A 23,133-nucleotide genomic window follows, 5' to 3' on the forward strand; every position below is an offset into this window, starting at 1 on the left:
TTTGGTCATCGGGGACTTGAAGGGCTCTCGATTTCTACCTCAGTTTGGCGTACGTTTTGCTGCGGGAGAACGCCGTACGAACATTCGACGTCGCCTACTTTCATCTAATTGAATACAGGATTTTCTAGAAAACCTGTCACCATTTTCCACCGTACTTACGAGGAAATGTAAACGCAAATTCATGTGAGGTATCTGAGAGTTTGAAGGAAAAGCGATCAAAACTTTCGTCGAGAATAAATATTTAATTGGGGAAAATTTGGCAACATCCAAATCAACGAATGTTCATACGTCGTTTTTCGTCGGCACGGCAGGATTGCTGTGGACTTGCGTTATTTTAGTCTCGCCCCGCGCGCCTCACTACCCTATATCTGGAAGTGGCTCCGTACACTCATTCCTATCATAAATTTTATTAATTAATTATTTTTTTCTTTTGGAAAACATTTCCGACTCTCTATTTTCTAAGCTTCGATGGGAGAGCAATCGAGGAGATCAGTGGAAGGAGATTTTTCCCTTTTGGCACGGAATACTGTCTCATTACTGGTTTGAATTCACAACCACTCTCTCAGCTTACATGTATTGCTTGAAAACCCGAACATTAAGTTCATAGTTAAAGAATTACACTACTGAAATCTATTAGAGAACAGGAAATGAGGGATCGTAAGTGGAGTTTGGAAAGGCATTTGTTTTCCCTTTTCTCCTTTCCTCGCGTAAATTCATTTTACTATTGCTACTTCTGCCGTGATGAAAACTCAACAAAAATGAAAGTCTCGATCTAAATAAGGATTTGCGAACTTTTCTCCCATAAAGAACAATTCTAGAATTCCGGAGAGAAACTCACACGGAAAAGTCTATTTGGCCAACACATTAAAAAAATGTTCATAAAAATGATAACGACTCCGACTTGTTTGCACAATTCACAGGAATTTTTTTCAGTGAAACAAGCAGTGCGTAATTTTCACCACCTTGAATAGATGAAGCGCGTTGAAATATTTGTGAATTTTCAGTCAGCGCGGGCTTGGTTCCTGCGCATGACTTCTTGAAAGATGGGTCATACAGAGAGCTTAACCTAAGAAACCGGCTATAACGTTTTGAAAGCAAATTGTCAACGCACCTCTGAACATATATACATCTCATGCATGATAGGAATCAACATACGTCTAGGCCGATCCTTTCAATGTTCAAAATAAAAATCAGAAATAATCGACTCAGCAAAAATTTTTTCAGCAAACCGGGGAACTGACAATTTTCGTCAGGATTTTATTAAGCACAAAGGGACAAAGTAACCATCTAACCAACTTGCCTGAACGAGTCGACCTACACCTTGCATTTTGGAAGAAACATTACGCGGGTAAAAATCAGTTTACGACATTCTCTTGGATCCTTACATGCAGCACTCTGACGTCCTCCTCCGCGGAGCAAGAAAACTAAATGACAATCTGGCAACGGGTGGAAAAGGGCGGCGGCAGCTCCGAGGGCTCGCGCCGCTGACCAATCAGCGTGGACTGCAACTTTTCAGTTTTTTATCTGCTGGCGAGCGGCCGCGCTTAACAATAATTTACACGGGTTCCCGGCTTTGCGATAATTTTCTCTCGAAAATGTTTCCTCTTCCTGCCCGATAAAGGTACGCCCCCGAAATATGCGGCTCGTCAAAGTATAAAAGCTGGGGGCTTTCGTCCGCATGGCATCAGTTATTAGTTCGCAATTCTTCGACCGTCACACAACGCAGTGCAAACATCACCGAGATGGCTTCCTTGAAATTCGCTCTGGCCGCCCTTGCTCTGTCCGCTGTCGTCATAAGTAAGTTTCCTTTAACTTTCCCGGTCAAGTGTTTAAAAACGGGGGTGCCCGCGAACATCCGGAAAATTGAAACGTTCTTTTCGAAAAGTGCACTACTCGGAAAGAGGGAAATTGTGAACAAGTAATTTTCGCGAATCCAATTTTTTTTCCTCCAATGTTCTTTTCTGATATTTTACGTTGAAAGAACTAGGCACGAGTTTCGAAATTTATAATCGTATTTCGTTCATTTCGAAAAATTCCTAACTTTAAGGTTGAAAACACGTTCCAGAGTACGTCATATAAAACCGAAAAATTTCTAATTTTTTGTTCACGTTACCAGGTTCTCTTGGATTCCGGAATTCCCAGAATAATATGTACCACAAACATTTCGTATTTACCAAAAAATATTGGCTGAATTCAGTTCTTACCCCCTCACCCCTGTTCCACAAGTTAAGCACTGTTTACACACCAGCTATTTAATAGTTTCTCGACTTTTCCAAGTTTTCTTCGCCACTATTACAAAAATTTCCTGCCTCTTTTGTCGGCAGTTTAATGTAATCTAAGATGGCTATTTTGTTTTTCCTTTCAAAACTGACCTCAAAATTCTCATTTTGCCTTTTTTAAGTTAAGTTTACCGTATACAACGTTCTACAAATGAAAAAAAATACACGATATAGAGAAAAATCAAAGTGGAGGAAAAGCTTCCTGTTCATGTCACGAAAGCTAAAATTTCCGGATTTTCCAGGCTTTCACAAGGGAAAGGGAAAAAATTTGACAGGTGGCGCTTTCCACGTTATCATTTCATTTACTTATCAGAAACGCTTTTCGCAAGAAAGGTCACATGTTTAGTAAACTAAAAGATCAAAGGAAGAGTACATGAGCTGCATTATCAGAACAGAGAGAACTGCCTGAACTGCAACTATAACATAACGTAAGAGAGCACTTTTTTTGGAGAAAACATTTTTTTGTGAAATATTTCCCTTGCATTTTTCGGAGTTTTTTCTCACTCGCTAGACCCAGGAAACATACAAAGACTTTGTACACATCGTGAAATTCACAGTGAGGCATTCACGTGGACTAAACTAGAAATCCATATGCATATCTTTATACCGGACGCATTGATGTTTTTCTTTTTCTTCGTTTTGCACTAGGTTTTTGAAAGAAATCAGTTTTTTCTGTGTTAGACTTGAATAAGATGAAGTGGTCAGTAAAGATAATCGTTAATATTCTCTCGCGTTATTCAAACCATAAAGAAAAGTACGCAAATAACGGAAAGAGAATTTATTATTAAAAACGAAAAATATATCCGCTCGACGCTCCAAGTTCCATTTTTCCTCTAAATTTCATTAATGCGGTTAATTAGTGGCGTGGCGTGCTTTGCGATATATCGATATTCCCCCATTTGAAGCTATGGTAAAGAATCGATCATTAAGGTGTTCGCTGCGAACACCCTGTCTATCGATCTTTTCCATGGGTTTAAATGGCAGATCGATCGATATATCGCATCTAGTAACGCGGCAGCGCACCGCGTACGCACTCCTGTCAATAATTAGGTCTGTTTTAGTTAAATACATAGATAAGAAGAATCGTAGTAGAACAAAATCGCTTTTAAATATGACGTCACCGAGCAAGGTTAATCGGTCTCGGTTTAGTGTAAAACATCGATGGCCAAAGTGCGAAACCACATATCTCCGTTTGCGACGTTCCAGACTTCCGGTCATAGTATGATGTTTCTTAGAAAAACTAGTCAGCGTAATTTCTTGAAAACTGTTTCAATTTTTCTTTTGTATCAGCAGAATATTCTAAATTAATTTCGAGCTGTAAAATTGGCTTCTTTCTCTTGGAAAAAATAAATTTGTAGCGGCAAATTTGAAACACCGCGATAAAGATACGTGGTTTTGCGTTTTGGCCACCGATATGCATGCCAAGGAAAAACGCCGTATGAACCTTCACGCGTTGCCAAATTGTCTTCGATTGAACACGAATTCCCTGGTAAACTTATGAATATATTTCTTCCGATTTTTCAGAGAATATTCCTTGTATTCTGATCTAAAGTCTCTGAAAATTTCGAGGAAAAATATTCATAATTTTTCTCATAAATGAACATTTTATCAAAGGAAATTTGGCAACTCCCGAATGTCCATACGGCGTCCTTCCTTAGCACGGTATGTATCCTTAACATGAAACTTGACTTCGACTGAAGTGTGCGCCCTGGACAGAGTTAACACTATGTTCTCGGCTTATCGGCAGATTGCGAAGCGCGACATTTTAAAACGATCACATTAACATGGGTTCTAATCGGAAACCACGTTAGAGCTCATTCGGGAAATACCGCACCAGCGAAAAATTAATAGGTTTTAATGCGATAATATTCAAGGCTCTATTTAAGCTCGCACGCGTTGTTAGGCAAGCGAAACCTAAAATTATTTTAATCCCATGCTCTCCTCAACTATCATCATACGCCTTGTCTCCACGAGCCGTTTCACGAGATTTGTCCCAGGGAAAAATCCCACTTACGAAGTTGGGAAAAATATTGAGTTAATCAATATTTTTTCCAGTACCAAGTATGGTACTTGTACCCCTAAGATCCACTGAGAGAAGAAGAAGAAGTGAAAACGAATTGTGCGATATTTTATTCATTACTACATTGTTCATGTTTGTTTATAGTTAAAATAATGTGTCTAATTGTCAATTGAGTGCAATTATTATTTTAATCCCGGTTAAATACTCGACTTTAACTGATTTATCTTCCCGCGCAAACTAGTCGCAGGACTGTATGAGCCCCGTCCCGTGGAGACGGTAACTGGGAAAAATCCCAGAAGTTTCATTCCTGCGATTCGAACTTGGGACAAATCCCATGAAAACGTCCCGTGGAGACAAGGCCCTACACCGCTCTAGTCGAGCAAATCTTTAAGCGTGTTTGAACTCCCACGGCAACAAGAATAGGGTGTCTACCAGTTATGAAAAACCAAAATTGGGAACTTTCGGGGACTTTTAGGGGAGTTTTTCCAAGAAAATCGGGGACTTTTTCCCCCGAAATAGTAAGAAAAAGGGAGGTAGTTATAGATCGTTAAAGGGCGTATTTTATACGACTAGTTCTACAAGTCATGTTTAACCGATAAACGTGCGAAAAACCAAGCAACACTTCAGTTTTTTTATTCCATGGTTATACCGCGCCGCCGCGGCTGGCGGGAAAATTTGAAAATGCCGGTGTTTAGGACGATTTTTGTCATTTTTGGGGACCCGAACAAGAAAATTGGGGACTTTCGGGGATATCGGGGACATTGGGGACCGGTAGACACCCTGAAGAAGATGTACGTAGAAAGTTGGTTAAAATGGAATAACTTTGCAAGCTTTCCTTACCGTAGACCAAGAATGCGAATTTTTCCAAACTGTGGAAGCGCCCTAAAAATATCGTTCAGACTGATTTAGACTTTCTAAGATTCTATTTGTGCTGTTTCTATTTAAATCTGTTTTTCTTGACATCTTTTACATTTGCACTGGTATTGCTATTTGAGCGCTCTCTAATATGTTGATTAAATTGAGGCATTCGGTGCAGAGAGGGCATATTTCTTAGACGCGGAGTTTCAGAATCTCCAATGCTAATTTATATTATAGAGAGGAAACTATGGAGTAAATTTCCAAATTTCAATTTCAACTTTGTAGAATTATAAACATAATTGAACATTAATATTGCAAATGGTTAAAATAAATAAATAATAAATAAATTATAAATTATGAGAAAAAAATTCTTCATATAGAAAATTCGGTGAAAGTTTCAACGAATTCCGTGAATTTGCTTCAGTCTGAATGGATGCAACTTTAGCGGAGATTCTTGGAAACCGCAACCAAGAAATGCTCTTTCTGCACCTAGCGCCTTAATTTCGATCGGCGTGTTGTGTTAACCTTTTTGAAAAAATCCAGCGCATAGCAGAAAATTTCGGGGGCCGCTAAGAAAATTGCGGAGGCCTAGAATGATTTGCACCTCTGCCGTAAACCTTGCACAAACGCTAATACCTTTAGGAAAAGGAGAGCTTCGAATAGTTTTCTTAGTCTTGAATCATTTTTCCTCATGGGTATTTTTTTAGTTTTTCAACTGAAATACTCGAAAATGCGGAAATCTCTCTTTTCCTTTCTAGTTCCCCCTCTCCACTTTCCCGCACGTATTTGTATTAAAAATCTTTCTATCTTTCAAGTCGTTTACAGTAAAGACGAAAAACAGGACAAGTTCTTACCGTAGACCTTTAGAATGAGGCTAAAAGTTCGATAAAAACACTTGTGTAAGACGGAAATTTTAACACAATTTTTGTCGTTGCAGTTTTCCCGTTATTTTTTACTCGGGAAAGCATGTTCGATAAAAATTCGTGTATAAGACGGAAATTTTAGAGAAATTTTGTCGTTCCAGTATTTCTGTTAATTTTTACTAAGGGAAGCACTCCGTTTTAGTAACACTGGTAAAGATAGGTGATTTGAAAGGAAAAGCTGTTCAAAACTAAAGTTACTTAATTTTACGATACTTTTAAAAGTAATTTTCATTTTTTTCCTTCCTTTTTCTGTTCTTTTTTTTCATGGACATTGTACGGTTTAGATCGGAAGACTTCGGACACAAAATTTTACCTCGTTCTTAAGTTGTTGAATAAAACTCGCTGGGAGGGGAGGGGGGCTAATTTTCTCCATGGCTTGTATGATTTTTCAGTATTTTCAAGAGCTGATTTTACAACATTTTTGGTGGGTATCATCATTGTTGATTTTTTTTTTTTTTTCGCAGACTCAGTCGTTGCCGATGAAGCAGCTCAAGCGGTGAGTAATTTTTCTTACGCATATTTACTTTGGGGGGGAAAAGGGCTTAAGATAGACCACTTTACAAAGTAAATATTGCAACTCCTAAAGACCTGTTTCATCATAAAAATTTCACTTCGAACAGATCAAACATTGAAAATTTCCAAAATCAACTAATTAGGCAAAAATCGATTGTATTTATAATAGAATCGGTGCACTTTAACTTTCCGCTCACGATAAAACCAAACTCAATATGGGTCAAAAAAGCCATTGGAAATTTACGAACGTACGGTAAATGGCACGAGTTTTGTATCAAACTGACTTCCTACCTCTTCCAGTGCAAAGCACTTCTCATGTTGCAAAGAAAAATTCCAAACTGAAAATTGGATAAATTTGTATCATTGTAAAGCATGCCAGAGTGAATTGAGTGACTGATTTGACTCAATTGGACTTTGGTTTTTTGGGGAGCGGGAAATCCGAATTATCTTGGCTGAAGTTCAGTCCTCATAACTGAAAACGTTGGTGTTTTATTTGAATCGAAGTTTTCTTTTCTCCCTGTGAGCGCTTTCTAAATATTTCAATCATAGATATTCCACACGTGATTATTTTTCTACTGAAGATAGATTGATTGAGGGTAGAATAATTGGGGGAAAAAGCTTTCGAGTATCCATGGGTCTAAAGCCCAAGTTCATCCTTAAAATCTTCTAAATCGTCAAAGCTTGTTATATCTGTGATACTGCCTCGTCTGTGAGCTCTGACGGTGAGTGAGTCAAAACGTTAGAGCTGGGACTAAATTGCAGGAATAGAAATATGACAAAGGCCTGGCCGAGGAATATAGGCACAGTTTACTGAAGATATATGTATTTGATGCGCCGCGGTGCGCTGGAAGTTCAAAGCACTTTCACTAAATCGGTAACAGAGTGTAGAGATTTTTACTCAAAGTGTATTGGAACATTAATGTTCTGATCCCTAATTAAAACCGAAACCTAACTCTCTCGCAATGCAAACTATTCTGATGAACTTTCTTTAATGAGGAAAACTGTTTGAAAATCAACTTAAGAACAGCCCATGATATTTGCGAACAATATGCGCGGTTATTAATAAAGTAGATACGATATTTACTGGCAAAAATTAACTTGCGGCAAAAAAAGTTATGTGCTGTCATTGGATTGCAGGTCTAAGTCTAAGTATTGCACTAATCGATTTACAATGGTTTTAAAAAGCCATCTAATCGTACAGGAAGGATAAGAAGATACAACAAGTTTCAACTTGTTTCTTCCTTATGTCAGAAAAACTGTGACTCGACATATGAATATTACTCATTCATTACACTATAATAGTAGTATGACACGAGTTTTCATATCTTCGCCAAGTAATGTGTTTTTGTTTTTTCTGTTCCTTTTTTCTATTCGTTTTGGGTACCTAAATATTGCTGTGGATGAACTTCGTTATAAAAATTGGTAAGTTCTAGACTGGCGTAATGTTACTGAGATACAACATAAAGTTCAGAGGGAAAGCGGACAGCCACGTAGACTGAAAAACCGAATTTGCTAGAAAATTCAAAATACAAAACACTATGAAGTCAAAGCTTTAGAATTATTCCTTGCTAATCACGTGATAAAATTGAGGTTTGACAAAAGCTTGCTGCAAAATCGCGAAGATTAGAGACTAGACCTATACGTATTCTTGACTGTGTGTGTGTGGATACGGACGTTCAGTCTGAGCACTTCGTTAGGCATAAGAACGGAGTAATCGACTAAGAGGTTCAAAATTTTTTCCCAGGAAAGACATTTTATCAACGGTAACTGCGCTAAAAAATTAAAGGGTTGTGTTTTTCATTGGGAATCGTAATAAGGGAGTAAATAATAACACATGAAAAATCAATTGAAAATTCCACCAACGCAAGAGCAATGCCTTGTACGATTCGTTTTTAGAGAAATGCAGCTGAAAGAGAAAATCACGCTTTAAGGTTTTTTTTTTTTTTTTTTGCAAACTTGGAGATACTTCAGTCTAGTCAAAATATTCTCAATCACCATGAGGAGCAAAAATATAAAAATAATCATAATTTATCCGAGTTTTTGGTGCGCCCGAGTCTGGATGATCTTGGACATCAGTACAAGTGAATGAACGTTCATTACATCACTTTCCTATGTTCTCTTCTAACATTTTGGTCCCCCTTTTTTCTGGCAGGCAAAATTTTGAAACAAGGTTCTCATATTATCAAACTCATACAAGTTGTGGCAACCCCCACGCTAAAAATATTGAAGTAAATTGTGGGTATTCCAATCTTTACCATTTTCTGATCTACGGGAATGGGTGGTGGCATACATAGGAGGTAATTTGATTCTTCAAATTGATGAAAAAGCCATTTCTTCCCGATTTTGTTCTTGTATACTAACTGAGAAGCGATTATAATTCAAATATTTATTTGCAGGCAAATCTAGATGGAGGATATCCGAAATTCCCCTCTCGATTTAGAAGACAGACTTACGTGCCTCAGATGCCTCCAATACCTAGCGACATCTCAGGTATCTCGAACTACAAGCCGCCAAACGTCCCAACAGTCCCATCAATGCCAACAGTCCCATCAATGCCAACAGTCCCATCAATGCCAACCATGCCAACAGGAGGCTACGGAGAGTATATGAAGCCAGGGAACTGGCAGCAATACACTAACGGTAAGGAATTCGGAAAAATTGCATTAAGAGAATACAAAAAAAAAAAAAAAAAAAAAAAAAAAAAGTTGGGTGTTTTTAAAAAGAGAACTTCAAGAGCCAAGCTGTGAAGAAACTGAAATGTAAATAAAAGTGAAAGCATCCGACACAGTATTTTCAGTTTTGTGCGAGACGTGAGGACTCGGGAAACTTCAGAATTAGGTAACACCGCTTGCTAACGTCCTTCAGTTTTTGCACAGGCTTTGTGTGATTACAGTAACGATCTTGTCACACATAGACCCAATTGTTGATCGCATGCCAATATAAATATTCAATAAAGAAAATAAAATAAAATAAAAAAAGGCTGAATCAGAATCATAACATGAGTTTTGCCACTCATCTTGACCTACAATGAACTTTCTGTAGCCGGAACTATACTCCACTTACTAATTAGTTATCTCACAAGTTGCTTCTGAAAGAAATATAACTAAAAATCGACCACTGGTTTCCGTCAAGTCCTCTTTATCAATGTTTCATAGGGGCCACCGATTTTTTACGGATTAATCATCTGTACTTTAAAAACTTTTACTTCCCTTGAAAACGTTTTGAATTTTCTTACTTTTTGGTTCGAGCAATTTTAGAGTATAAGAGTACAATTCGCTTAGTGCTTGCGGCAGAACTTTGAACTGCTAAAAACTACAGCAACACAAACATTAAGACTCTAATCTTTCGGTTGATATCATTTTTTATGGGATGGAAAAAGAAATTTACAAAGGCCTCTTAACTCCAAGACGCTTCACTTGTAATTCCTAAAATTTTCAAACCAATTCATTTTTCTTAAAATATTTTCATCAGTGCAAAAGCCAAATAACGGAAAACCAAATGATAACGGTAACCGCCCTGAAGCCCCGCAAACACAAATAAGTGACGATGATGAAACAAAATGCTCATAATATTGGTGAGTGAGAACATTTTCTTACTAATGCTCATGTTAGAGACTGAAAAATGTTTCACCGACAGAAGAAAGGGCTAGAAATAACGAGAGGATTTTTACCGAATCCATCCAAAAGAAAAAAAGAGCTATAATAATAACGAGTCTCCCTCCTCTTATCCAATAGCATGCATAAAAATAAACGATCCAAGCTTTCAAACTTAAAACCGAACCCCTTTACGGTTATGCACACCGTCCGACAGCACTGCATAACCTTTGAAGGGAAATAGCAGAGTTCATGAATCGTGCTAACACCTGATGAAGAGAAGAAACAGAGAAAAACTCACATTCTATTTGAACAAGTATCATGAGATACATGATAACAATGAAATAGGGACGTGTTTATGTATAAATAAATGTATGAAAACAGTCCTTACTTTCAGTGAGGGAAAAATATATCTGACGACGCGACGGTTGTAATACAACTTCATGTAATAAAAGTCTTAAAGGAGCTATCACACGAGCAGTCTCGACCGTGCCGATTGCGCATGCGTAGAGGCCGCTCATTAGGCGGTGGGTCAATTTTGACTGTCCATTTAGTCCGTGAATGTTATCCACTGCGCAGGCGTTTTGATAGTGCGATAGCAGCTTAAGACACACTACTTTAGGGGGTACTAGTGAACAATCACAATAAATTCTTCTTACAGCTGCTAATATTGACAGAGCTCATGTCTTTTGGTAGGACCTTTTCAATTAATTGTTTTATCATCATTAATGATCATGTTGTTTTTTCAGGTCTGCCCGGCACCGGCGGCGGTGCGTCGCAATCATAACAGGTCATCGAAGAATTCAACCAACTGACGACAACTTATTGACAGCCCACCGCAAATACCCGAATACTAAATCGACGAATCTTAAAAACTATTTAATTAATTAATTAATTTATTTATTTATTTATTTATTTGAAGAACCATTTAATTTCCATGATCTTTATACCCCAACAATCCGCATGGTTCATTTTTATTCACCACCTTGTCTCTCATTCAGAGATTCAGACTCACTTGTATCACAGAATTTTAAAATTAAACCCACCTTGACAATGACTAAAAACGTGTGAAATTTTCTGTCCTGACACATTTCCCCCGTTTATTTTGCGCAATGAACCGAGTTATGCATGTGATGTGCAAAAATGCGTTGCGTCAATCCGTTGAAAAAGTTTATGACTATACTAATAACAGTTCAAAATTCAAGTTACAGTTGCAGGAACAATTCAGATGGGGAATTTCCATACAGAAGTCAGTACGGAGCTTATCTAATCAAGTATGTTGAAACCAGGGTGTCTACTAAAACAGGCAGGCCAAAAAGCAGTACTGTTACAGCAATTTTTCAGTACATTCCCAAGAAATTCAGTACCTTCTCAACATAAATATTCAGTGCTTTTTTAGCACCTCCAAATAGTACCTCAAATTCGAAAAATGTCAAAAATTAGAATTTCTTGCTCAAAGAGCGACAAAAAGACAAAAAAATGAAAAAAAATTCTGGACCATCTTGCGGAATTTTCGCACTTTTTCAGTACTTCCGAACCGCCCTTAAAAAATCAGTACTTTTTCCGGACTTGTAGACACTCTATCATGGAGTATAATTTAAATCGGAAAGCTATAACAGTAGGGTCTTTGGTTGGCGAGTAATACAGAAAAGTAAAATCTCGTGTTCGTTATTAAATAATTTGGGTACTGAATGGAGGATCTGACAGATCTTCAAATTCTCGGGCGCCCTGCACGAATTCATCGGCTAAATTGTTAAAATTACAGACATGCAGGGAAGCACATTAATCATACTTAACCTCATCTTAAAATCACCAGCGATTTTAACGTTTGATTACTATTAAAAGTGCCTCATTTCCACCGGTATTCTTCTTTTTTTTTTTTGTTTCTTTCTTCATTGAGAAAAACGGATCACTGTACAGAGTAGGAAATTAAGCACCGCAAACTGATTGGACAGCATTTTGCAATTTGGAATTATAAATTCTGGCTCTTCTGGAAAAACACTTGTGTGCGTAGGGAAACTAATGGCACATACGTTGTTTTTAAACCGGGCTGAAATTTATTGTTCCAAATTGCAAAATGTAGTCCAACTGGACTACATTTTGCAATCAGGAACTGCAATTTCTGGCTCAGTATGAAAACAACGTATGTTCAATTAGTTTCCCATTAGACATATGTGTTCTTACAAATGGGCCGGAAAGTGTAGTTCTTAATTGCAAAGAGTAGTCCAATTTCGGAATCCTCATCAAAATTTAACGTTGAGCAAGATAGACGCATGGAAGGATTTCACGTTCAATTCGTAAAAGAGAGATTACAGGCTATTTTAAGTTTTCAGGTATTCGAAGTTCCCGCTTGCCAGAAAACCAAAATTTAAACTTGAGTCAAATCGGCCGCTGAATTCATTTTGATGTACTTGACCGCGGAAAACTTTTTTTCGAAGGCTGAGAAGTGCCGTGTACCAAAGGAGAGGGAAAGTGTGCGACCAAGAGACTCTCTCTAATCGCAATGGTTAATTGATCTGGTTATATCAGGTATTTTCAAAAGAGGGAAATCTGAATTAGCTGTAAACAATAATTTCATACTTATGAATTGATTTTTCAAAATTCCTCATCTGTTCAACGTTTATGTGAGTAGAGGACCCTCTCGTAAAATTTTCCACTTTTTCAAGGAAAACCAGAAAACTGAGAGAATGTTGCGTTGTACAGAACTATGACACAGTTTAGTGGCCAATTTGGTGCAAGAATACACGTGCCTTTTGGTAGTGAAGTGAGGATTGACAAAAACGGCAGCCGCTTATTTCTAACGCGTGACTTGAATTTGGAAATTTTTTGCGTTTTCGCTTTCTTCTACGGAAAATTTTGATGAGGAAACATGTATCGTAGTGCAGCGTGACAAGTTTTCTTCGGTTCTAAAATCCCCCAACTTTTTTCCATAACCCCTCAAAAAAATCTGTTTTACAAAATATTTAAAGCGGAGGGTTTTATAAATTTGAATGGGACTTGAACGTTCTAGCTGGAAGAGCAAATTTCGAAATGCTTGAACTTTTTAGATCTAGGAAAAATTCCTCGACTTTTAAAAAGTTTGTAAATCCCTGTTTTATTTGCATGATTTTTCGTAAAAAATTGTTCCACCAAAAAATTTAGGCGCCAAGTTTTAAAAAATGGAAATAAAATTGAACGTTCAGGCTGGGAGAGCAAATTCCGAATTTCCGCAGCAAAAACCCTTGACATTTCAGGGTAAGGCGAAATTCCCCGACTTTTCAGGAGGGTGCAAATCCCTGATTTTTTCGCGTAATATCTCATACAAATTTGTTCCACAAAAAAATTAAGGCGCGAAGTTTTAAAAAATGGAAATAAAATTGAGCGTACAGGCTGGGAGAGCAAATTCCGAATTTCCGCAGCAAAAACCCTTGACATTTCAGGGTAAGGCGAAATTCCCCGACTTTTCAGGAGGGTGCAAATCCCTGATTTTTTCGCGTAATATCTCATAAAAATTTGTTCCACAAAAAAATTAAGGCGCGAAGTTTTAAAAAATGGAAATAAAATTGAGCGTTCAGGCTGGGGGAGCAAATTTCGAATTTCCGCGGGAAAATCTCCTAACATTTCACATTTCAGGGTAAGGCGAAATTCCCCGACTTTTCAGGAGGGTGCAAATCCCTGATTTTTTCGCGTAATATCTCATAAAAATTTGTTCCACAAAAAAATTAAGGCGCGAAGTTTTAAAAAATGGAAATAAAATTGAGCGTTCAGGCTGGGGGAGCAAATTTCGAATTTCCGCGGGAAAATCTCCTAACATTTCGCGAACTTGTCACCCTGCGATGCTTAATTCCTTACCTGGTCTAGTGATGCGTTCACTACGAAGATGCGGGATCGAGGAGCCTCGAGCCGCTTCCAACCGGCGACACCGATGAATGAGCACAGAATGCGGCGCGCGCCCGCTCGGCCGCCTCGCACCCGCCATTCCGCTCAATCGAGCGTCGCGCCGCGGGCGTCGGGGCGCCGAGCACGGGGAGGGGGTGCGGGGGGGGGCGATGCGGCCCACCCTCAACACACGGCACTCTTCATTATTCAACTCGTTACTTCGGTTTTATGACACCGCGGAGGATACTGCCATGCTGACGGACAAAGCAGTATGAGCCTTTAGACGTTGCCAAATTCCCTTCGATAAAAAGCGAATTTAGTTGGAAAATCGAAAATATTTTTCCTCAAATTTTTCGGATAATTTTGATCTCGATTTAATGTAAAAAATACGAAAATTTCGAAGGGAAAATGCGAAAAACTTTCGTCAAAAATGAACACTTTATCGAAGGAAAGTTGGCAACTTTCGAGGGTTTATGCGGCGTTTTTCCTTAGCACCGCAGGATAGGGATCCGTTGGACGACCGACGCGACGCGCCGAGCTGGGACACCTATCCGTTCATCCGTTTGCGACTTACACCAATTCGAAGCGCCGAATTGAGAAAATGATAAGTGCACAATCGCAATCCTTCGGCGAGAGACTCGATTTGATTTCCAAAAAAAAAAAAAAAAAAAAAAAAAAAAGTGTAGCTAATCAAACCAGGCTTCCCAAAAATCAGTACATTTCCAAGAAATTCAGTGCCTCCGTAACAGGAAAATTCGGTACTTTTTCAGTACACTGGAAAAAAAAAACACATTGGATCTAGAGTCCAGACTCTAAAAAACATCGACAAGAAAAAATAATCTTGATTCAATCAGATTTAAGCTTAAATCAAGAACAAAGCCTCTTAATTTGAGCGGATTTCCTTTTGATTTAAGCTTAAATCCGCTTGAATCATGAGTCCTGTTTCTCGTCAATGTTTTCAAGAATCTGGACTCTAGATCCAATGTGTTTTTTTTTTTTTTTTTTTTTTTTTTTTTTTTTTTTTTTTTTTTTTTTTTTTTTTTTTTTTTTTTTTTCCCCAGTGTACTTCCATTTGACGAAATTCGAAAAATTGTAAAAATTTGAATTTCTCGCTCAAATTGCAATAAAAATGACAGAAAAAGAGTAAAATTCCGCAATTTCAGGAATTTTTCAGTATTCCTGGACCGCCCTTGAAAAATCATTACTATTTTCGAACTTTTCGGAAATTCCAGACTTGTAGACACCCTGCAATACTATTTCCGGAATTTCTGGACTTGTAGGCACCCTGAGGCTATCGGAGGCTGGAATCCCACTGTGCAGCGCGGACGTCGCGTCGTCGCCCGAACCGGTAGCGGCGCTCGGGCACGACCCGCGGGGTCCAGTCAACGTTCGACGACGTCCAGCTACGCCGGGGCGCACACATCCGCCCGGATTCGGAAAAGGTTGTGCTTGGGACTCGCCAAGTCAAGCTGGGCATAAGACGACACACCCAACTTCACCTCAGCTCCCCCCACCCCGGGGGGACGAACCGGGGGGGGGGGGGGGGGCTGACGAGCGAGCCACCGAAACGCATGCCGCGACTCGGACGAATACAAATATGCAACCGGCGACGCTTCGCCGGTTGGCCACTCGATTCTCCTTGCTCAACAGTCAACAAGACACACGGCTGCATTTTCCCACTTGATCGCGCTTCTTGGATAGGCTGAAATGCTGTGCCACACGGGAAAAAAAAATTGCTGACTCAACGATTAAATTGCTAAAAACAGTGAGTGCAATGTTTCAACGCAGATTTTACGACAAAAAAATGCTACTTTAAACACATTGTAAACTAATTTAACCACGGGGGTGGTTAAAGTAGCATTTTTTTGTTGTAAAATCTGCGTTGAAACATTGGACTCACTGTTTTTAGCAATTGAATTGTTGAATCGGCAATTTTTTTTTCCGTGCAGAGTGCCAACTCTGTAGCAGGATAATTTGTTGACAGGGTGAGAATTTTTCTTACAATACAAAATTTTTTGAATTTACCGCTGCTTTTCAGCGTTTTTGAACGTAAGATTCTCTGCTTTATCAACGGCTTTTCAACAGATCCACAGGATTTTTGGATTTCAAAATTCCCTGACTTTTCAAGAAGTTTCTTTGCATTTTTAGGCAAAATTCTTCATCAAGATGCTTTCCACACACAAAGGGGGGGGGGGGGGGGGCAGTCTCTCGAAACTGAAAAATCTAAAATTTGAGCGCTCGGAGGCAGACATCCTAATTCTCGTCGACGCGGCATATAAATGCGGTAGATAGTAAAGAAATTTTTCGGCTGAAAGAAAGAATTTCGAGGTTTTAGAGGGAAATTCCCTAAAAATTCAAGGTTTCCAAGGATGTTTCAAAAACTTGGAGCCTTAGTTCAATGTTTCTTTGTCTTTCAGGTCATCACGCATACAGGATCATCAGTAGATTTAAAATTGTTTCTTTAAATATCGCGTGTATGTTTTCAATCTTAGGTCCAGTTTTCGTTGCAAAACTGCTTCCCACAAAATTTTAAAAGGCGCGAGGTCTCTTAAAATTGAAGAATTCAGAATGAAAAAACTTGCATGGAGAAGTTGTAAGATTTTCGTCGATGAAGCGTGGGCCGTGAGGGTACGTTAGAAAATGATGAACATTCCTAGACTTTTTGCGGGGTGGCAAAATCAGAGCCTGAAATGGTGGTTCCTCATTGGAAAATGTAGTCCATAGATCGAATGTATGGCCGATAAATCAGGATATTACTGAAGCATTGACCGGTCTCTGATGAGTTTCAGGATTTTTTGAGGCCTCCGTTGAGATCCTAATCAACGCATCGACCTCCGAGGGCCGTAAACCGATTACCGTTGCGATGACCAACATCAACATTCATTTTTTTACACGCTTCGGCTGACCCTCCCAGAAAAAATCGCTAACAAGGTCGAGCGGTTCTCGGTGCGCGACCAAATGGGTCATCAGTTGCGCATGTCGTATAATTGAAGTTTGATGGTCGAGTCTTGCAACTGACAGGGTTAACTCCTGCTCTGCATGTTGTGGTGTGATGCGTTCCTCGAATGGAGATGTTGCATGTGTGAGGAATTTGCGATTTGACTGTTGATTCTAATGTAAAATTTCGCGAGAAACACGATGGTGCTACTGGTTTTCTCTGAAATCAACTCCCAAGCTCAAAAAAAGCTCTCAAGTTGAGACCAAAATGGAGGGGATATCCCACCCTACCCTGAGAGTCCACGTCTACATCAAGACAAACTCTCTATGCAAAGATAGGGAACAAATACATTAGCAGGGTTGCCGTGTTTTCAGTTTTGGAGTCCCCAAATTAAGTGGCAGCACTGTCAATGTATTTGCTCCCTATCTTTGCATGGAGAGTTTGTCTTGGTGTAGACGTGGACTCTCAGGATAGGGTGGGATATCCACTCCACTTTGGCCTCAACTTGAGAGCTTTTTTTGAGCTTGGGAATTCATTTCAGAGAAAACCAGTGGCATCGTCGTGTTTCTCGCAAACTTCACACAACAAACACCTTCATCGTGTGATACCTCGTTAGAGAGAACATGAAAAAAAGACAAATTCTCGCGTTAACTGTAGGTTGCCATGTATCACAGTCACGATATGACGGCCGGTCGGGTTAAGTTCAAAATGGTTCCAACCATTGCGTAGGTCAGTGATCATCCTCCCTCAGAGCCAAGCAACTCCCCTATGCTGCCGCGCGACTTGTCATCTTACTTCTGAGGGGCGAGAACGATTTCTTATGGTCACCCTCCCTTCAACGCGCGGCGCCAGTGCGCAAGGCGTGAGAGGCGCTGACTCACATGAATGCAACAAGTTGATTGACAAGGTTTCTTGATTCCTCTCATGTTGTTTCCATCTGTCGCAAATGGAGGCCAGAAAGGTTGCGCTCGACTGTTATCGAAGAATCATCGAATTTCGCGGAAGATTCCAGCTTGAACGGCATCATCGGTGGGGTAGGGGTTAACTAGTGGCTACATCATTCTTACAATACTATGTACGCATCAGGGGCTATAAACCCTCCACTGGCTTCTTGGCGACAGGTTGGAGCTTTTACTTTTTGTGATTCAACACTTCTTTATGGACAATTCGTTGTCTTCCTTTCGAAGGAGCGTAACTATACTTCAATGTTGCCAAATTCCCCCTCGAAAATGGCATTTTTACCAGGAGAATCTTAGGGGTCCTCAATGAGAATTTCACGAATTTCTCTTCTAATCTCATGCAAAACTCAGAAAAATCTTGGGGAAAAAATCACTAGTATATTTTTGTAAAAAATTGAATTTTTCAAGTCAACCTAGCAATGTAGTTACGTTCCTTGGTCGGGAAAACGGCGAATTATAAGGGAGCACCAGTCATCACTCTTTTGGCGACTGTTGACCTACCTACTGGGTGAATTTTGAGCTTCGGTCACCTAATTATAGGAAGGGAAACAGTTGAATGTTGGAGTCCCGAAAGGAAAAGCTTCCACCATTCTGCCGTGCTAGGGAGGAACGCCGTATGAACCTTTAGGCGTTGCCAAATTTCCTTTCATAAACGCGACTTTTCTGGTAAACTTATGAATATTTTCCTCCCAATTTTTTAGATAATGTTGTTTGCAATTTCACCTAAAGTTCCTGAAAATTTCAAGGAAAAATATTCATAGCTTGCTTTAAAAATAAACATTTTGTCGAAGGAACTTTGGTAACTCTCGAATGTTCATACGGCGTTCTTCCTTAGTACTGCAGCATTGCCAAGATACCAGTGGAGAGCCTCCAGTCTCTGGTACACATCTATGTTCGATGGTTGGACCTAACCTAACCATGATTTACAAGGAGGGAGGTGGAGGTCTTGCAATTTGACACATGGATGGTTTCGAGCATACCCAACAAGGAGGGGTTAAAAATTTGGCCAAACAGGGTGTCTACTAAGACAGGCAGGTCAAAAATCAGTACTTCTACAGTAAGTACATTCCCAAGAAAGTCAGTACTTCCTCAAGAGAAAAATTCAGTACTTTTTCAGTACCTCCAATTGACGAAATTCAAGAAATTTCAAAAAATTGAATTTCTCGCTCAAATTGCGACAAAAATGACCAACACTCCGGACTTTCTGGCGGAAATTCCGCACTCTTTCAGTACTTCCGGACCGCCCTTAAAGAATCGGTACTATTTCCGGACATGTAGACACCCTGTGTCAAAATGTCTCCGGTAAATCTCAAACTAGGACTAGAAATCTCATAGAGTACATAGAGTCGTAATGTAAGTGGGAGAGCTGGCGCCACTTTTAAGCATTTTCCATGTCCCGAATTCCGAGACTCCTGTGTGACGCCGGGTCACTTTTTCGATACATAATCGATTGTTGATACACGGGTACCTGGCCATCCGATGACAACAACAACAACAATAAAGGAGATAGGAATTACCACGTATTCCGCACCGCCATTTTGGATCGAAAATGTATCGAAAAAGCGACCCTACATTACGACTCTATGTACTCTATGAGAAATCTTGACGGTTATATCCTTGAGGTAGGGCTGCATTAGAGATTTAAATCTTTTCCAGAGTTAGCTCTCAGGCGGTTATCGGGTCGAGGATGATCCTGGCGGAAAGGGTTCCACGCGGGCGGCGGGCGGCGGGAGGCGCTGAAATCTAAGTGGCGGGAAATAGATTCGGCGGTGCGCGTCCGGCGACGGAGAAACCGCGGAAACTGAGCGGGGTGCAAGGAGCGGGAAAGGAGTCTTATTGATTTCAAACGAGATGCTAGATTCCGAACGGAGCAACAGAGCGCCCGACTCGCACTCAACGCTCGACACTACTTAGAACGTGACGAGCAGATAACGTTCGCCGGCGCGTGTTCCCGAGTTTTGACTTAGATACGCGTCACTTCCTATTTTCCGTGCTTTGAAGAAAAAAAAAGAGACCTCTTCCACGGTTAACAGGCTTGTGCGTCGCCAGGTGAGAACACTCTATGAGCATTAGCATGCACGGAGAAAAAAACTTCGTGCGTGGGACCCGAAGTTTAGGTCATATGGATCTCTGAAGTTTTCGGATTGAGCATCCGAACACTTAAGGTCCAGCTGCTGAAGTACTTCAGATGTAAGAACTGAAGTTTCAGATGTGTGATCCGAACCTCGACAGCTAGACCTTAAGTGTTCAGATGCTCAATCTGAAAACTTCAGAGATCCATATGACCTAAACTTCGGGTCCCACGCACGAGGTTTTTTTTCTCCGTGTGTGATCCAACGTTCAACGCTCCGAAGGCCTACTTACACTGAAAAAAAAAAAGTTACGAGCTATATAGACATACCGTCCGTTCCAGTGGCGTGGCGTGAATTGCGATGTATCGATTGTTATGCCATCTAAACCTATGGTAAAGAATCGATTATTAAGGTGTTCGCTGCGAACACCCTGTTAATCGATCCTTTTCCATAGGTTCAAATGGCATAACAATCGATATATCGCAATTCACGCCACGCCACTGGTCCGTTACGGACTCGGAGGCCCAAAGTTCCGGGTGCTGGAGCCGTAGCTCCGACTGCTTCGGATGGTACATCCGGAACTTTTGGCCTCTGAGCCCAGAACGCGGACGGTATGTCTATGTAGCCCGTGAATCAGCCCGCTTCCACAGCCGGAGTTTTTTTTTCTTCTATTTTCAGCGCACTAACACAACACGGTAAAATATAAAAAAGAGTTTGGGAAAGTTTCAAAGGAAATTATCAAAAAAGGTATCGGGTTTGACGACATCCTGGATAGTCAAACTGTGTTTTTCCTCGGCACGACAGTTACTGGCATTGGCGGATCCGGTAAATCGGCAACATTGTTTTTTCTCCATTTAAACCTATGGAAATGTATCGATTCTTGGAGGGGTCGGGTGGTCCGACGAGAATCGATTATGCAACACGGGTTGAAATGGAGGAGAGCCGATGTTACCAAACTCTTGGATCTTCCTCTGGGAACCAGAAGCCATGTAAGATTAAATATACTAAAATAAAAAGATGTAGGAGTGATGGCTAGCATGCTGGTTGACAAAAATTAAGTAAGTAAAGGCGATAAAAACTACCCCGCACAGGTGCGTCGCAAGGGTAAATTTTGAGCCCCTCCTGCCGGTAAACTGGCGGGTGAAAGTCCTCCCCCTGGCTTCAACATCAACAGGTCCAGAGAAAGTTCCTAACTGCCTACTTTGACAAAATCATGTCTCCTCTCGAGGGGACAAATCCTGAATGTATGCTATCTGCCTTTGGCCATTCCTTCTAAGTTGCGCTGCTGTTTTGAAAAGAACTTACAAGAAGCTGATTGCGTCCATTTCAAGTACAAGTTGGCACTCTTTCTTCCTTTCCGCATGTAACAGAAAAATGCCAATGAAAGTGCGAAGGAAAATATGAAATTGCACGACTACTTCACACACACAAAATGCTTGGTGCTAGCTCACAGGGCTCCCGAACTTTCTTTTTTATAGTTACAGGTCGTTTCTGTTGTGAGGATATGTAACTTTGGTTGTCATCACGGTGCGGTGTGCTCTGTCCTTATGACAAAAACTTCTGTGATTGTGACAAAGGAAGTTCGAGAGCCGAAGGAACCAGTTCGGTGCAGAAATTTCTTTGCCTTCACATTGTTTGAGGTTGCCTCCACATTACTGTCCACATAAGAGTACCGCGCTTCACCGTTTCCTTGGGAAATTCTTCGCATAAGCGATCGCGTTACACAGTTTCCTACCCCAAAAGCTATGATTATGCACTTGGTTGGTGTATGCCTTCTGCTTTCTCATATCTTCCAGTTTTTCCAGGTACCTTCACATTTTTTACCCCTTTTTAGGTGCTTTCACATTTGCCGATCGAGCACTTTCTGCACCTTTGCTCGGAACAGTGTTCTGATATCAGCACCGATTATTCTTGCGTGCGTTGAGGATAGACTTGAGTCTTCGATAAAATTATATTCCTGTCAAATGACCATTGAAATAAATTCCATAAAACGATTTCATACATGGGAAAAGGGAGAGGCCGTGAGGAATTTTGGCGCCCCACGTAAAAGCGTGCTTCCAATGCCCCTCGCTAAGGGCCCGATTGTGCAATGTTTGCGATGTCCGATCTACTCTCGATATTGTTTTGGTCCCTATCTAAGTTAGATGAAATTGATTCCGTACAATTCTCCATGGGCTTCTGCGTCAAGTGCTCAAGTATTTCAGTAGAGCAAGTATTGAAAGAAGGCCTTGATTGGACCTTCAGCCCTTCGATCTTTTCACGAGTGCGTTACATGACGTACTTGAAGACTTAAAATAAATCTTCATTTTCTTAAAACCACGTGCAGATGTGCACCTACACCTATAAATTTTCCAATGACCTTTCCAACCTCCGGCGAAAATAACTGGAAAATCGATGATGTAACTACCAAACCTTGTACCTCGGTTTGCGATGTCGCAGACTTCCTGTCTTACTTTAATTTTTTAAATGAAAAACTACTCAACACCAATTCTTGAAAACTTGATTTTTCTTCTCCAAACGAACGGAACTCGGTGTAAATTTCAAGGAATGATACTGATTTGCTCTCCCTCAAAAAAATAAAATAGGAGCGGAGATTTTTGAACACTGCAAACAATTTACGCGGTCTGGTAGTTTCGTCGTTGAAATGCTTCCTATAAGGTCTAGTTGTAGCAAAGAAAAAAAGGATAAAAGAAAGAAAATAGAGACATTAGGATAAATGTGGTTGAATCGGTGGATTTTAAAACCTAACCAAGCCAAAAATCCAAATTTTACAAGCGAGGATCAAAAAGCTGACTTGATGAACAAAATTTCAGCCTTTTGGACGAGCTTCCAGCAGTGTTTGGATTGAGACATGACCAATTTTACTCATCCTGCTGTAATAACACAGAATTTATGAGCAAATATAAGGTCGGACAAGTATGTTAAGACTTAACGTAGTATTACTTGGCAAGGAGATTTTGGAAAATCACAGTGCTCCGAAGAGTACGTGAAGTGGGTCATGACCGATTTCGACGATCTTGCTTAATAATTTGCGTTGAATTTACAAGAAAATTCAATTTTTGGACACATTAGGCTTTTGTATATAAAAACTTGAAAATGTGATTTTGGTTTAGAACAACA

The 23,133-nt window shown here is 40.1% G+C and overlaps 1 protein-coding gene and 1 long non-coding RNA gene across 3 annotated transcripts in view; one reads left to right on the forward strand and one right to left on the reverse strand.

Moving 5' to 3' along the window:
* Positions 1 to 23,133, reverse strand: part of LOC140225729 (uncharacterized) — a 95,792-nt gene that overhangs the window by 66,253 nt on the left and 6,406 nt on the right. The window lies entirely within an intron of this gene.
* On the forward strand, positions 1,255 to 12,570 carry LOC109034584 (uncharacterized). The gene is made up of 4 exons (XM_019047814.2): positions 1,255 to 1,797; positions 6,545 to 6,576; positions 8,990 to 9,233; positions 10,936 to 12,570. The coding sequence occupies exons 1-4, from the start codon at positions 1,743 to 1,745 to the stop codon at positions 10,971 to 10,973; spliced, it is 369 nt and encodes a 122-aa protein (XP_018903359.2). The 5' UTR covers positions 1,255 to 1,742; the 3' UTR covers positions 10,974 to 12,570.

The sequence above is a fragment of the Bemisia tabaci genome, chromosome 1, assembly GCF_918797505.1.
Source record: "Bemisia tabaci chromosome 1, PGI_BMITA_v3".
Taxonomy (NCBI): domain Eukaryota; kingdom Metazoa; phylum Arthropoda; class Insecta; order Hemiptera; family Aleyrodidae; genus Bemisia; species Bemisia tabaci.

Bases quoted from the DNA above. Each gene is read 5' to 3' on its own strand.
- LOC109034584 (XM_019047814.2), top strand. From the start codon at position 1,743: ATGGCTTCCTTGAAATTCGCTCTGGCCGCCCTTGCTCTGTCCGCTGTC. The intron at 1,798-6,544 runs GTAAGTTTCCTT...TTTTTTTCGCAG, and splicing joins TCTGTCCGCTGTCGTCATAA to ACTCAGTCGTTGCCGATGAA. The intron at 9,234-10,935 runs GTAAGGAATTCG...TTGTTTTTTCAG, and splicing joins CTGGCAGCAATACACTAACG to GTCTGCCCGGCACCGGCGGC.